General features: G+C 42.9%; 1 protein-coding gene across 1 annotated transcript; it reads right to left on the reverse strand.

The window, feature by feature from the left end:
* Positions 1-2,920: 2,920 nt before the first annotated feature.
* LOC146079476 (aquaporin-4-like) lies at positions 2,921-10,886 on the reverse strand. Its single transcript, XM_083186245.1, has 4 exons — positions 10,506-10,886; positions 7,317-7,475; positions 5,644-5,724; positions 2,921-3,320 (listed from the first exon to the last, which is right to left on the reverse strand). The coding sequence occupies exons 1-4, from the start codon at positions 10,884-10,886 to the stop codon at positions 3,042-3,044; spliced, it is 900 nt and encodes a 299-aa protein (XP_083042371.1). The 3' UTR covers positions 2,921-3,041.
* Positions 10,887-14,696: the final 3,810 nt, after the last annotated feature.

Here is a 14,696-nt window from a genome sequence, read left to right on the forward strand (position 1 = left end):
TATATTTCCTATTTAAGGAAAACATTACAGGTCATTATGATGAATAAAAGTGTTTGCTTGGCACTCAAAGGGTTAAATAACACATGACACAGGGGTCTACTATGGCTTAGGCATTCACAGATTGGGAAAAAAAAGTGGTCTTGGAAAAATAATTCTGCATGACTGCATACAGTACACTCAGCCAGAGGCGTAACTAATATTGTGCCCCCCCCCCCCCCCCGCCAAAAGTTACCTTACCCCTCCGCATGCCGCCGTCGGCCCGCATTCAGTCCGGCACCGCAGATAGCCTCCGGGCTCCGTCTCCTGCAGTAATGAAAAATTACACGACAAAATGGCTGCCCCCGTACAGCAGACAGTTTTTTTAGGGATGTTAGAGGAGGCGGCGGCCTCCTCTAGCATCCTTAAAAACTGTCTGCTATTAGGGGGCAGCCATTTTGTCGTGTCATTTTTCATTACTGCAGGAGACGGAGCCCGGAGGCTATCTGCGGTGCCGGACTGAATGCGGTGGCGGCGGCATGCGGAGGGGTAAGGGGGGTCTGACCAGATTGCCCGGGCACCGGGGGCGCCCCGCTGGCGCTTGCTCCCCCAAGCAGCCGCGGTGGCTGCCTTACGGTATGTACGCCTCTGCACTCAGCATCCCAGTGACAGCTTATTTCTCTGCCAAAATGCAATGACATCATCCCCTACGCATACTAAGAAGATCCCCAGACTTCCCCCCTCCTCTCTGCCGGAACCAGTGCATCACTGTTGAGTATAAGCACTAGAGCTACAGTGCATGCGCAGACCTCCAGAAAAATTGCAATTTTCCAGGGAATTCTGCAATGCAGCAGCCAGCATTGCAGGACTTCGGAGTGGTTAGTATTAAAAAAATGGGTACACTGTGGGACCCATGGACTCAGGGGTCCATGAGCAACACACACTGCACCCATTATCAATACACCACTGCCCGGACTGTATAGACTGCAGTTTAAACTTAAAAATAAACAATATGGTTGCTTTAAGGTATATTGTTGGCATGTGAAAAAAAACAAAAAAACATTTTGTGTGTACTGTACAGTATGTATACTGATGTATATCTATCCTCACTATGGCGCATAGATCGATATAAGATGCGCACTGCGCCTTTTCATTGGGCAGCATGGGTCAGTGTTGCGTATGGAGTTGCCAGTGAGTGTACTGCTTATATTCATCCACCAGATGTCACTTTTGAAAATGACCATTGCGCATGCGTGAGGTCTTTAATGAAATACAGTACAGTAATATAGTGCAAGAGGTACTTTACTGTATTTTAAATGCAGTATACAGGTGTGGCGACAGAAACAGAATGCTAACATATTTCACAGGTGAGAGCTCGGTTACAGGATCACAGTAATGAGAAATGTAAATATACGGTACAGTACCATCTGTTTTCCACATGAATGAACGGCTGCTCATTGCTTTATACTGTACTGTAATTTAAAAATGTTATGTCAGTTCCTGTCAGGAATGCCAATTAGACCGGAAACGGGCACTGATGCCAAGGGGAAACACGTGGAGGTCACTATTTATGGGATGTGTTCAATTAGGTCCACATTCAACAGGTCAACCACTTTTAGTCGACACGTGAAAGGGTCAACATGCATTAGGCCGACATGGTCAAAAGGTTGACATAAGTAGGTTTTGGTTTTTACTTAAAAAATAGGTAGTTTTACATACTTTATTATCCAAGTGAACAAAGAGTGAGATTATAATAGTGTCCCGAGCGTAGCGATGCACCGTGCCCGAAGCATTGTGAGTGAACATGGAACACTTATGCGGTGTCCATATCAACTTATGTCGACAATGGGGCGCCAAAATATGTATTCACTTACCAAAACAATTAGGGTCGTCCCTGAGGGGTCGCTATGGTAGGGTGTATGGCGCCGCCAGCCTGCCTGCTCCTGTATCCAGCCACCTGCCCCTGGAGAATGGCACTGTGCTGTGGGCACCAGTGGGCAGATAAGGCCCACATCACTGCAACCTGGCATGCCAGTCCCAGCACCTGCAGGCATGGTGCACATGGTGATATATTATACAGTATGCTTATATTATAGCATATAGCCTTTTTTTCCTGTGGGGTCATTGTTTTTCCCCCTGTGGTGGCAATTTAGCAATTTTTTCCTTGTCAGGGACAATGGGCCTGATTCTGGTTCACTTGCAACCTTTCCTATCCAATGACATCCCCACTGTACAGTTCACATACAGGACATGATCACTTACTGTACAGTATTTTATCTGTAACTTCCCCTTCCTTCTACCCCTTGGTCAACATTGCTGGTTTACCATAGAATAGAAGCCACCCAGAACCGTTGCACACTGCTGGACCATTATGCAAATGGTAACACCCTTTTCCATGTCTATTCCCCTATAGAGAGTAAGCCTGTGAGCAGGGCCTTTCCACCGTCTTGACTGTAACTACACAGTTTGTGGTGACAAATAATAAATAAGGACATGTTAAGTCCTAAAAATAATAATTGATATTATCGTCTATGTATATGTGCCACAAGGGTTCCGCAGCACTCAACAATGGGAGGATTATAAGAATAGGGGAGACTAGGGCATGCTTGAAGGCAGAGGGGACAGTTCCAGATGAGAATGTGAAAAATACTTAAGGGGAACAGGTGGAGTGGCAGGGCTTCTGCTCGGGCCTGTGCAGACTTCTGCGTTATGCGGCTGTACTATGGGGGCAAGCAAAAGAAGAAAAAAAAAGAATTTCTGAACCCACTTTGTGGAAAGCCTCTGCAATGCTGCCTAATTTTGCTAATTGGTATCACCCAATATCCCATCACCATAATATATTATGTGTAATGAAGATCCGTTTCCTGCAACCCTTAATCAGAGAAATATTGGAACTTTGCCTTGGAAGTCATAACAAGAAATAATGCTTTTTTGCAAGCATTAACTATGTCCTCAGCAATGTAGCCAATTTTTTATGTCAGTCCACATGCAGATACATTTATTACAATCGCAAATATATTTAAGTTCTTGTGATCTTTCTGTTTAATCAGGGAAAGCATTCCCCATCATACTGTAGATAATATTTCACTTGCAGAGTCTTTCCCTTTTCTTCCTTCTTCTTGGTCAATGTCTATAACATGGATGGTTCCTGTCTTGAGGATCAAATCACTGGTATCAACTTGACTTCTGTTGTCATCTACTTCCATGTATTTTCCTCTCGTCTTCTGTTTAGCTTTCATAAGAGCTTCCTTCAAATGTTGCTTGAGTTCAATATCTGGACAATATATATAATTATATGCGGAACTAGCACAGATTGCTCCAAGAATTGGTCCAATCCAATAAATCTACAACACAAAAATGTACATATCAAATGTTTATTTTTGTAAAATGATCAACTGGAATAAATGATACATCCCTAGAAAGGGACCAGGGAATGATATTTTTCTCAGATAAGTCCGTAAATTCAATATCTGCCATAAAATGTATTCAATTTTTTTTTCGTTTTAAATGTTTACTTTCTACTAGAGATGGCACTGATAACATGTCTGTGAATTGTTTGGTCGACAGTAAAAAGGTCAACAGTCATAAGGTTGACCACTATTGGTCGCCAGTCAAAAGGTTGACACATGATAAAGGTCAACATGCTTTAGGTCAACATGTTTAAAGGGTCTATACAAGCAGGGAAGTTGACAGGGAAATACATTTGCAGCCATACACATCCATTTGCACAGCTATAACATTAAGGATTTCACTCTAGCAGGGCGGTGTCTACTTGAACGCTGGTGGCTGTTAATTTGAAGCTGTGCGATCGGGTCTGAATTAACCCCCCCAGAGAGAGTGACAAAGTACAAAGAGAGAGAGAGAGACGACAGAGAGAGTGACAGCAACTTAACGGCCCATTATATTTGAGACCTAGAGCTACAGTACATTGGTCCACCACAAATAGGGGATCGGTGGGGATCCAATGGTGGCAGGAAGGAAAGCGGCTGCTCCCATAGTGGGTTTACAGCGGAGATATAGCGGGTTTGTGGAGGAGAGCCGGCTGCACCCGACTTGGGTGCCGAGCAGGAATCCAGCGGCGTCGTGGAGGAGATCCCACGGGGGGTGCTTCAGCAGTGTAAAAAATGCGTGATTGGCGGTGGCAGTGCCTGGAGGGGCCCAACAGCACCAATAACTGGAGGGGACGGGATATGTGGATGAACTTTATACACCAACAAAAATGTCTTAGTATTGTACCATACATAATCATGATTATTATGCTGGGCCTCTAGGACAAGAAAATATAAATAATTAAAGGTTTCACTAAGCTTCTGAATTATGGATAATACAGTACTTACTCTTGACCACATATGAACATATGCAGATCCAGGGGAGGGGGCAAACAGACCCTTGCTGCCTCCTCCCCCACATCCTTTCTTCCAATGTATTTTTTAATGGAGTAGCAGCATGCAAGCAGAGCAGCCTAATTCTAATCTGACAGTGGAGGAAGAGTTAGAGCATGCTATACTACATGCAGTGGCCCGTCCTCCTGCCCGCAAGCACCCTGGCTGCCACCTGCCTGCAGGAGCCCCCTGCCGTGAGGCGAGCTATTACCCAGTTTAGGGGAAAATTGACTAAGATGGGAGTTCTATTTCAGATGGGATGTTGCTTTAGGCAACCAAAAAGAACCTACTTATTTATTTAGCACCTTCTAGAAGATATTAGATACAGTAGTATCTGATTGGTTGGCCATAAAAACATCCCATCTGGAATAGAACTCTCATCTTAGTAAATATCCCCCTTAGTGTTCTAAACTACACTGGAGGGGAAGGGATTCAGGAGTCTATAATGAAGTGGAGTTTTTTTATTATTATTATAATTTACATTTTGGACATGGCAGGAGTGAAGATTTTCACTTTATTTAAAAAGACAAAACAAGACACACGCATAAACATTTATATTTTTGCACCTAAAAAGCCTTGAAAACAAATTATTTGCTTTAGATAAAGATAATAGTTTGACTCAGACCCAAAAAAATGGGCATATCACTCATTTAAACAGTAATACCCCTTTCACACTGCGGTGCCGGGTCAGTCCCAGGATCTCGATCCTGGGTCCAGAGCTTTCACATTAAACCCGGGTCACCCATTATACAGAGGGCGACCTGTTTTAACCTTTCTTATAACCTGTGTCGAATTTGACGGGTTGGAAACCCAGGTTATAAGTTTTGGTGCTTTCACACTACACCTCAACCCGGGTTGACACTTCAGCAACCCGGCAGTTACCCGGGTCCGAGGTGTGGTGTAAAAGGAGTATAATGACGTGTTCTCACTGCGAGTGAGAAAGACACAGCTTTTACCCGGCATTTAAATGCCGGGGACTGCCGCGCTGGACCCCCCGTTCTCACTGCAAGGAAAATTCCCGGGTGAAGAAGTTCTACCTGGGAATTTTCCTTTAAACATGGGTTTTTCGGCAGTGTGAACGGGTCAACCCATGTCTGTATACCCGGATCTCAGACACGGGTAAAAAGAAGGGTTTTACCCGTGTATGAGATCCGGGTATGCGACCCGTTCACACTGCTAAAAATCCCGTGTTAAAAGACAAATTCCTGGGTCGACGTGCTAGACCCGGGAATTTGGCTGCAGTGAGAACGGGGTATAATTGTTATGTGCCAAGCTAGAAACTTACCCAGTGGTTTTCCCATTTCCATATAATCACAGCAGGTCCAAGAGATCTTGCAGGATTCATGCTGGCTCCAGTGTAGTTTATCTTACAGGAAAAGATAGACAATAACTATGTAAGAAAATGCAATCCAATAAAGCAGTGGCACCACCTACATGTACTGGCGGTGGTCATCTTTGGCCAGTTTCAAAAGTTGACTGAAAGTGCTCCAAAATTCATTGCATGAACATAAATGTATCTCTTCGACCATGTTCAGAGAAGACAGCACCTATCTGCCCCCATCCATTGTCACTGTCAGTACCAGCCCTACTATACCTGGTCCAAGAGATCAATCAGAAATCAGAGAGATTTCTGGGGATGCTCAACTGGGTATGGGTCACTGCGTTGACCAAATTAAGGTCGGCATACATTGGGTCGACCACTGAAGGTTGACACATACAAAAGGTCGACATGCTTAACAGGGTCAAAAGGCCAACACAAGCATTAGGTCAACATTGGGAAGGTTTTCCATGTTTTTTATCCCAAATGTCAACATAGGCGACATGGGCATCGTATCGGTGCACCACGTCCCCTCACGTGGCTCCCTGCGCTTGAGCCTGGGGCTGGTTTTAAAAATTATAGGGAACCCCTATTTGGATTGTTCTCTGAATTTTTAAAACCAGGACCAGCTCTTTGAGCCTGGGGCTGGTTACGGCCTTGCACAGACGCTGAAGCCTGCACAGATCTGACTGGTCCATGCAGGCTAAAGCCAAATATGCCTGGAAAATTAGTTTTGTTTTCCAGGTGTATTTTTGTGCCAATTACCAGCCATATATTACATACAGTAGGAGCCCATCTCATCTATCTTCCTTAGGCCATGGCTCACCATGGCTATCCTATTGTTCTCAGCTACAATACAATACATAGGGCAATACAGTAGGGGATTAGCAGGGTAATCCAATTACTCACTTAATCCTATTATAGGGATAGATGACAGTGGCTCCATCTGTACGACATGTTAGTAAATTAGGAATCACCATTCGTCTGAATAATGATTCCTACTCGTATTCTTTCGATGGCGTATGCATTCATATTCCTGATTAGTAATATGAATACGCCTTTCAAAAGAATACGAATATGCGTACTGTATATCGACCTTAATAAATGGCGTATATATGTGTAGGCAGTCGTATTTGTATACGATTGCTTATGAATATGCCTATTTCAGGTGTATTCGCTTGCTGCGATTGCATACTTACAATCTCATTTTATTTTGAACAAAGCACCTATTAAGGCAATTTTTAATTCACATATAAATGTGCAAATTCATATAAGAAAATGCAAAATGATCAAATACAATAGGGCAGATGTAGGTACTTATGTAATATCTGGGCTCCCATTTTTCTTATGAGACCGCTTCCCCTCGCGGGGCTTGCGGCGCTCGCCACGCTTCGGGCACGGTGGCTCGCTGTGCTCGCCACACTATATCACTATATCGCTTATCGCGCCACTACAATCTATTATCTACTATCTCTCTTGAGCAAATCAGTGCTGATCCATACAAGTATCATAAAATGCAGCATACAACCATTTATAGCATGAAAGCTATTGCATTCCACATTGAATAAATTGCATTCCACATTGAAAATATAAGTTGATCCAAAATCACTGTATAGTTATCAGAAGTCATTGCTACTTACTGCAAATAAATGTCCTATGACAACAGAAATTCCAATTGCAAGTGCAGGAGACTTGTCGTTATTGTTTTGATCACAGCTTGCGCAAATGGTAAAAACTAACTGGAATGTAATTATGAGTTCTATTAAGAGTCCGTGACCAATGGAAAGTCTTTCATTTATCTGTTGAAGACAGGAATAATATTAAATAATTGTATTTATAAAAATGTATTTTAGATTTTAAATAAAAAAGCCATTACAAAACAGAAAGATTTATTTTCATATGGGTTACCAATTTATGGTTGTCATTTTGGCAACATCAAAATAATATGCATGAAAATCCAATCCTTCAACTCATTGTAAACCAATAACTGCAGCTTCATAACTTAAATGAATTGTCAGGTGCAGGGTGCAATTACAGTAAAAGTGCCTGAAAATACTTTGTACATTTGTATTATAAACTAAAATAATTTAAAAAAGGCAAATTTAGCTGTGTGCAACCACTTGCACATATTCCGACTGGCAGGATATCATACCATGAGACCTGTATGGAATCAGCGCTGCTGAAATCATCAGAAAAATGTCCTCCAAGCGCCATGTGATTTTTACGGAAATGGCGCATACAGTAGAGTGAGTTCTAGCATGCATTAAAAGGGACATGGAAACTAGGGACTCAAAAGTAATTATGCCACTGTACAAATCATTGGTTAGACCGCACCTCCAATACGGAGTACAATTCTGCGCCCCCGCACTATAAAAAGGACATCATGGAATTAGAAGAAATCCAAAGAAGAGCAACAAAGCTTATTAGGGGAATGGAGAATTTAAGCTACGAGGAGAGATTAACCAATTTGGGACTATTTACATTAGAAAAAAGACGTTTAAGGGGGGACATGCTCAACATGTACAAATATATCAGGGGCCAATATAAGGAACTGTCAAACAGCCTTTTTTCTACTAGAAAGGAAGCTAGGACGCAGGGGCATGAGTATAGATTAGAAGAAAAAAGATTTTGTTCAGCGAGCAGAAAGAAATTATTTATGGTTAGAGCAGTCAAACTCTGGAACTCTCTTCCCAGAGAGGTGGTGTCGGCCACCTCAATAAATATGTTCAAAATAAGGTTGGACAAACACTTATTGGCTAAAAACATCCAGGGTTATAAATAGGTAACATAATCTGTCTTTAAAATATTATAGCATAATATACAGCATAACTAGGTTGAACTAGATGGACGCAAGTCTTTTTTTAAGCCTTTCCTACTATGTAACTATGAACCCTCTAGTGAATCAGGCACAGAGAGAGACTGACTGAAATAGGTGAGCATGGGTACAGTGGCGTCTCCTGGCACCTTATAAAAGCCAGTACTGCAGACATGGGAGGATCAGGGGGGCCGCCCACATCTCTCACACCCCTGGAATGACAGAAATGGGGGTCAAGATGCTTAGTTACATCCTCCCCCCACATACACTTCCCTGTATGCCCACAAAGCCAAGCTCCTTTTAGTGGCTGCCATGTGTTGTGAGGGTAAGTAATGCCATGGCATGGGAGTTATAATCAGAAGGAATTAAAATTCTCACCTTTGGTGTCTTGACATGAGTGGACGGTATAACCTTAATAACCACAAATTATTGAGAAAGGAGGCTGGTGAAGGAACTTATTAGACAGTGAAATCACTGGTATTATCTACACCAGTTAACAGGATGACCTTGTGCTCTTTGCAGAACTCCTGTTGTTCACAATACATTAATATGGGTTTTCTCCAGGTACTCCGGTTTGCCCCCAGAATCCAAAAATATCCTGGTAGGTTAATTGGCTTCCACAAAATTAACCCCAATATGAATGTATGTATGTACATGTGGCAGGGAATATAGATTGTAAGCTCCAATGGGGAAGGGACTGATGAGAATGTTCAAATATTCTCTGTAAAGTGTTGCGGAATATGTGTGCGCTATATATATATATATATATATATATATATATATATATATATATATATATATATATATATTCAATGTTATGTTTCACTGGGCTTTTCTGCCTCTAGCAACTTAAACAAAGAATTTGACAGCAGACCTCTTGGCCCTTCTAGTTTGCACATATACTGTACACCAGGCATGTCCAAACTGCAGAACCCTGACACCTTTCAGACTTACAAGACTTCATTCACCAAGTACTGGATACGGGACCATTCTCTACCCTGGTCATCTTTCACAGTTCAAAGATTGGACCTGCGGCAACTATTCCAATTTCAACCAGGTGTACCGGATAAGCTACCAGAAATTTCTACTCTAAATTTCACCATGCATCTGGAACCGGCCACCTGGTAATATACTGCTGCTTATATTAGAGACATCCCTTCCAGACAGGTTATCCTTGATATACTGTAGGAGTCTACAAGTGTTCATCAGGGTCATAACCCATCAGGGTCATTACCCATATTTAATCATTTTTAAGTATTGTTACTCCACACATTGATATAACTATGTGGTTATTTTAATACATGTTGTGTTTTTTATTAAATCTATTAAATTCGTCTGTCGAATTATTTAAGAAACATATCCAGCGCTGGTATTCTTTTATTTATCATGTCCAAACTGTGGCCCTCCAGCTGTGGTGAAACTACACATCGCAGCATGCCTTGCTATTTTTTTAGCATTCCCTAATAGCAAAACTGTGGCAAGGCATGATGGGACTTGTACTTTCTCAACACCTGGGGGGGCCTTGGACAAGCCTGCTGTACACTCTTAAGGTGGGCATACACCTGCAGATTTATCTTCAGATCCGGCTGGTTGGAACAAAAACCTGGTAATTTCAGAATAATAGTTTGTCAGTTTTCCAGCATTTCCAAGCAAATGGTCAAATGTCATTTGCTCTCATCCATCACTAGGTTGTTGTTCCAACTTCCAACCAGCCAGATCTGAAGATAAATCTGTAAGTATATGGCCACCTTTACACACATGGGTTAGTTTTTGTCAGGAGCTAAAAAACCCACCAGTATATATAGTTTTGGAATGTGAGAGGAAACCGGAGTACCCGGAGGAAACCAGCACAAGACAGGGAGAATATACAAACTCCACACAGTTAGAGCCATGGAGGGAATCTAATCCATGACCTCAATGCTGAGATGCAGTCATGCTAACCATTACATTATCTGTTATTAAATATTAAAAGGCAATTCCCAAGCTTCATAGCTATTAATATAAATATATTTACCTCTGTCACACCTAAGTGCCCAATAACATTGAGAGGAGTAATGAGGTATAGAAGTCCAGCTCCCAAGATGGCTCCAAGGCATTGTGCAATGATGTAAAATACTGACTTGGCAAGCGATATTTTCCTTGTACAAACAAGTGCGATAGTCACAGCAGGATTTAGGTGAGCACCACTGATGTGGCCAAAACAGTGCACCATGGTAACAATGCCAAATCCAAAACAAAGGGATATCTGCACTATATCCTTTAGATGAGGACTGTCTGATGATACCAAATTGATTGTTGAACCAAGACCCAGAAGGACGAAAATTAGAGTTGCCACAAATTCTCCAGATACTGCTTTCCAGAATGACTGTGTCCATACACCTTTAAAAGCCACCATGATGATTCAATGTCTATTCTACAGTACAAGTAGTTTCCTGACACAGGAAGGAAAAATATATATTTTTATTGATTCCACATCAACACTATAATCATTGACATGTGGTTCATTGATCATTCAAGTATTTACTGTAATTAAGTGAAAATAGTTTTTGTTACGGTATTTCAGAGATGATGCAGGTTTCAACATAATGCAGGAGAACGGTTATGCTTTGGACACACAGTTTTGACTTGCGATTTTGACTATAGTCAAAATCGCATAGCAAATAGTCAAAATAACACCGTGTTTACCTGTACCCGAGCGCGATTCAATCCTGATGGGTGGCCTTGCAGCATCTGAATAGAAAGTAGAAATAGACTGTTCTATTCTACTATATCAGAACGAGGGCCATGCTGCTCAATGCCAAACAGCCCCTTTTGGCATACCACATCCTGTGAGACTATGTTTTATGCTTCTTGTTTGCTAAAAATGCAATGTGAGTAGGATACGTGAGGAAACTGAGGAGACTTTAGTATGGTTATTTGTATGTTTTTATAGTGGTAAGGATTGAAGTGGATTTGGTCTAAACATCACATGGAAAATTGTGGTGAGGATGTAAAAACCAAGGCTATTTAGGGATAGCGTATTTCAGTTTATTCCTGTTGCAGTAGTGTCTATTAAAGTGGTCCTAACTTTCTGAGTTGGTTTTCACCCTACGTTAAGCTACTGGGCAAAGATTGTTGTGAAAAAAACTTTACCACCTCTGTCCCTATTCACTGGAATGCAAAGGGTGGATATCAAATAACCATAGATGTGAATGGATATCTGTCACAACCACCATTGCAGCTACCCTGGCTCCCTGTGCTGTTCCAGTCTCACAGACTTCTGGCGCTATACCCTCTGCCCTGGCGCTCACCTCCGCTGCTGAGGCCAACACCGACTGGATACATTCTGTCCCTCTGTCACCCGGGCTCCGTGTCCATCTGCCGGGTGTCAGCTGTGCTGTACAGTGTCCTGGCGTGTTGGTTCTGGGTAGCGTGAGGCATGATCCGCCATGATGGTGTCCGCGTCATTCTAGGCCTCAGACTGGGAAGCGCCGGCTGCAGCGCCTCCGCGTAGTATCCTCTGTAAGCTGGTTTCTGTCGCCACAACAGGCGGCAGCCATCTTCCTGGTTTCCACAGCCTATGCTGCGTGGCTCCAATCGTGAGGTCACTCGCGCAGCCAATCAGTCGTCAGCTCCACCCTTAAATACTGACTAACTGGGCCAGACCGGCAGTCAGTACAATGTTGTCCATCTGTTGGCAGCATTGTGCATCCTGGCTATTCCTGCAGTATTGCTGCAGGCTGACTCTTCATCTTCCTGAGTTAAAGTCTATCCTGATCTTTCTGCTGGTCATCCACTGCTTCACCATATTCGTCCACGGAGATCTTCTGCCTCCAATTAGGACAAGGACAAGGTTAACCCCCCAAAGGGTGTCATCTTCGTCCTAGCTTCCTGACGGTTATATCCGTGGCCAGCATCCCTGGTTTTGGCAGCTACGACCTCATTCAGCACAAGATTCAACTGGACTTCATCTCAGTTCAATTCCTTCTTATCTTCATCCAATCATCCAATCTTCTTTATCATCATCCAATCTTCAAATCATCCAATCATCCAATCTTCAAACCATCCAATCATCCAATTTTCAAATCATCCAATCTCCCAATCATCTTCAAGCTTCTTCAATAAGTATTATTTATGATTGTTTTCTTTCATTCTAACCAAATCTACAGCAATTCATTGTGCCATCATTCATATCTTTGTACCGCAGTATCTTCATTAAAAAAGGTTTCATTTTATTCAATTGCTTCACTCCAGTCTGTCGTTCATGCAACAGCCCTACATTAAAGCACCAAGCCTCCATTACACTCCGGCTGGTGCTTCAGCCAGCTCACGAAACGTGACAATATCTTCTTTGGCACTATATAGTACCCAATGGGAGTGGACATACAAAATCTCTAATTCTGCCCAAAAATTGTATGATTCAGAGCTGTACGCTATTTGCCAGCTGCAGGGAAGAAGCTGTGCAATACCATACAGCTATATGCTGCTGCAGCAGAAGGCATCTGGTGTAAATAGACACCTCCTGCCTTCTTCCGTGTTCATGCATGATACATCTGTAGACACACCATTTCATCACTCTTCTTTTTGTCTCAGGTCTGCAGCCAGAGCAAACAAGCAGATCAGAACTACCATTGGTGCAGCAGATGCAGTGCGACGGGGCCACTGAGAACTGAGGGGCCCACTGCTGCCCCTGTCACCCACTGTTTTTCCCTGTCATACTGTGCCTCTCCCTGTTATTCTCTGCCTCACCCTGTCACCCACTGCCATGTTGCGTATCGTGAACCTGGTTTGGGTTGGAGGAGGGGCGCCCACTGAAGCTCCGCCACTGAAGCAGGTACTGTTTATAATGCATATGGTTGTCCTTTTTGTCCTTCTGTAAGTGGTATTTTCATAGCATGCGCCTAGAGCTCATCATTATTTTGAGAGGTCACAGTGTGTAATACTGTAAATTCATAATCAGCTTCCTCCTCACACCCACCACCCTTTGGTTGGGGTAAGGGAACCCAGATTGCAAAACAATAGCCCCACTACCCTATCAATAACACTACCACTACGATATCAATAGCACTACTACTATGCTATCAATAGCACTACCACTACGCTATCAATAGCACTACCACTACGCTATCAATAGCATTACCACTACGCTATCAATAGCAAAACCACTACGCTATCAATTGTACTACCACTACTCTATCAATAGCACTACCACTACGCTATCAATAGCAAAACCACTACGCTATCAATAGCATTACCACTACGCTTTCAATAGGACTACCACTACTCTATCAATTGCACTACCACTACTCTATCAATAGCACTACCACTACGCTATCAATAGCAAAACCACTACGCTATCAATAGCACTACCACTACGCTATCGATAGCACTACCATTACACTATCAATATCACTACGCTATCAATATTAATGAGAATTAAAATATATATCCAGCATACTGTAATAAATATTACAGCACATTTTGACAACAGCTATGCAGCCGCCTTCTGCAAACCAGCAGTGACATTTTTTTTTGGGTTGAGGGAAAAGAAGCAAAATTCACGTCAATGCAAAAAATCCTTTAACTATACTACTGTGATTGGTTATTTCCCTGGAGAACCACCATTCATTTGTGCAAACCTTTACAGTATATAATTGGCCAGCTTGTCATGTCTTGCTATTGTACTGTATAGTATTCTGTAGTTCCATATCCATCCGCTTGCTGTTGTGTTCAGCACTGTAATCGTCATTAGTGGAGCAATCGCCGCCAAGTGGTTAAGCTGTATATTGTATTCTGGGGATCCTCTTGTGCCTTCAGATGCATTACCAAACCTTACCGTGCCTTACCAGACTAACTGGCACAATATTTATGCCGGTGAGTAAGACGCATGTATGGTGAAACTACAGCAAGATTGAGCATGGTTCTTTCTGTATAACTCGAATGTTGGTAAACTGTTTGGTACATGCTCATAATGGGCCAAATGTAATAGGGTGAGAAGGGATGCAGTTACGATCCCGGCGGTCGGGATCCCGGCGTTCAGAATCCCGACGCCGGAATCCCGAACGCCGAAATGCCGACACTTTCTCCCTCCTGGGGTGTCCACGACACCCCTGGAGGGAGAATAAATTAGTGTGCCGAGCGTAGTGAGGCACCGGGCCCGCTGCGTGGCGAGCGCAGCGAGCCCGCAAGGGGGGGTGATCCACGTCCCCCCCTTGTCGGCATTTCG

Source organism: Crinia signifera, chromosome 5 (assembly GCF_055691185.1).
Source record: "Crinia signifera chromosome 5, ASM5569118v1, whole genome shotgun sequence".
Taxonomy (NCBI): Eukaryota; Metazoa; Chordata; class Amphibia; order Anura; family Myobatrachidae; genus Crinia; species Crinia signifera.

Excerpts from the sequence above, each read along its gene's own strand:
- LOC146079476 (XM_083186245.1), bottom strand. The coding sequence starts at position 10,886 with ATGGTGGCTTTTAAAGGTGTATGGACACAGTCATTCTGGAAAGCAGTA. Across the intron at positions 7,476-10,505 it reads GGCACTTAGGTGTGACAGAG|ATAAATGAAAGACTTTCCAT; the intron begins GTAAATATATTT and ends TGTCTTCAACAG. Across the intron at positions 5,725-7,316 it reads TCATAGGACATTTATTTGCA|ATAAACTACACTGGAGCCAG; the intron begins GTAAGTAGCAAT and ends TTTTCCTGTAAG.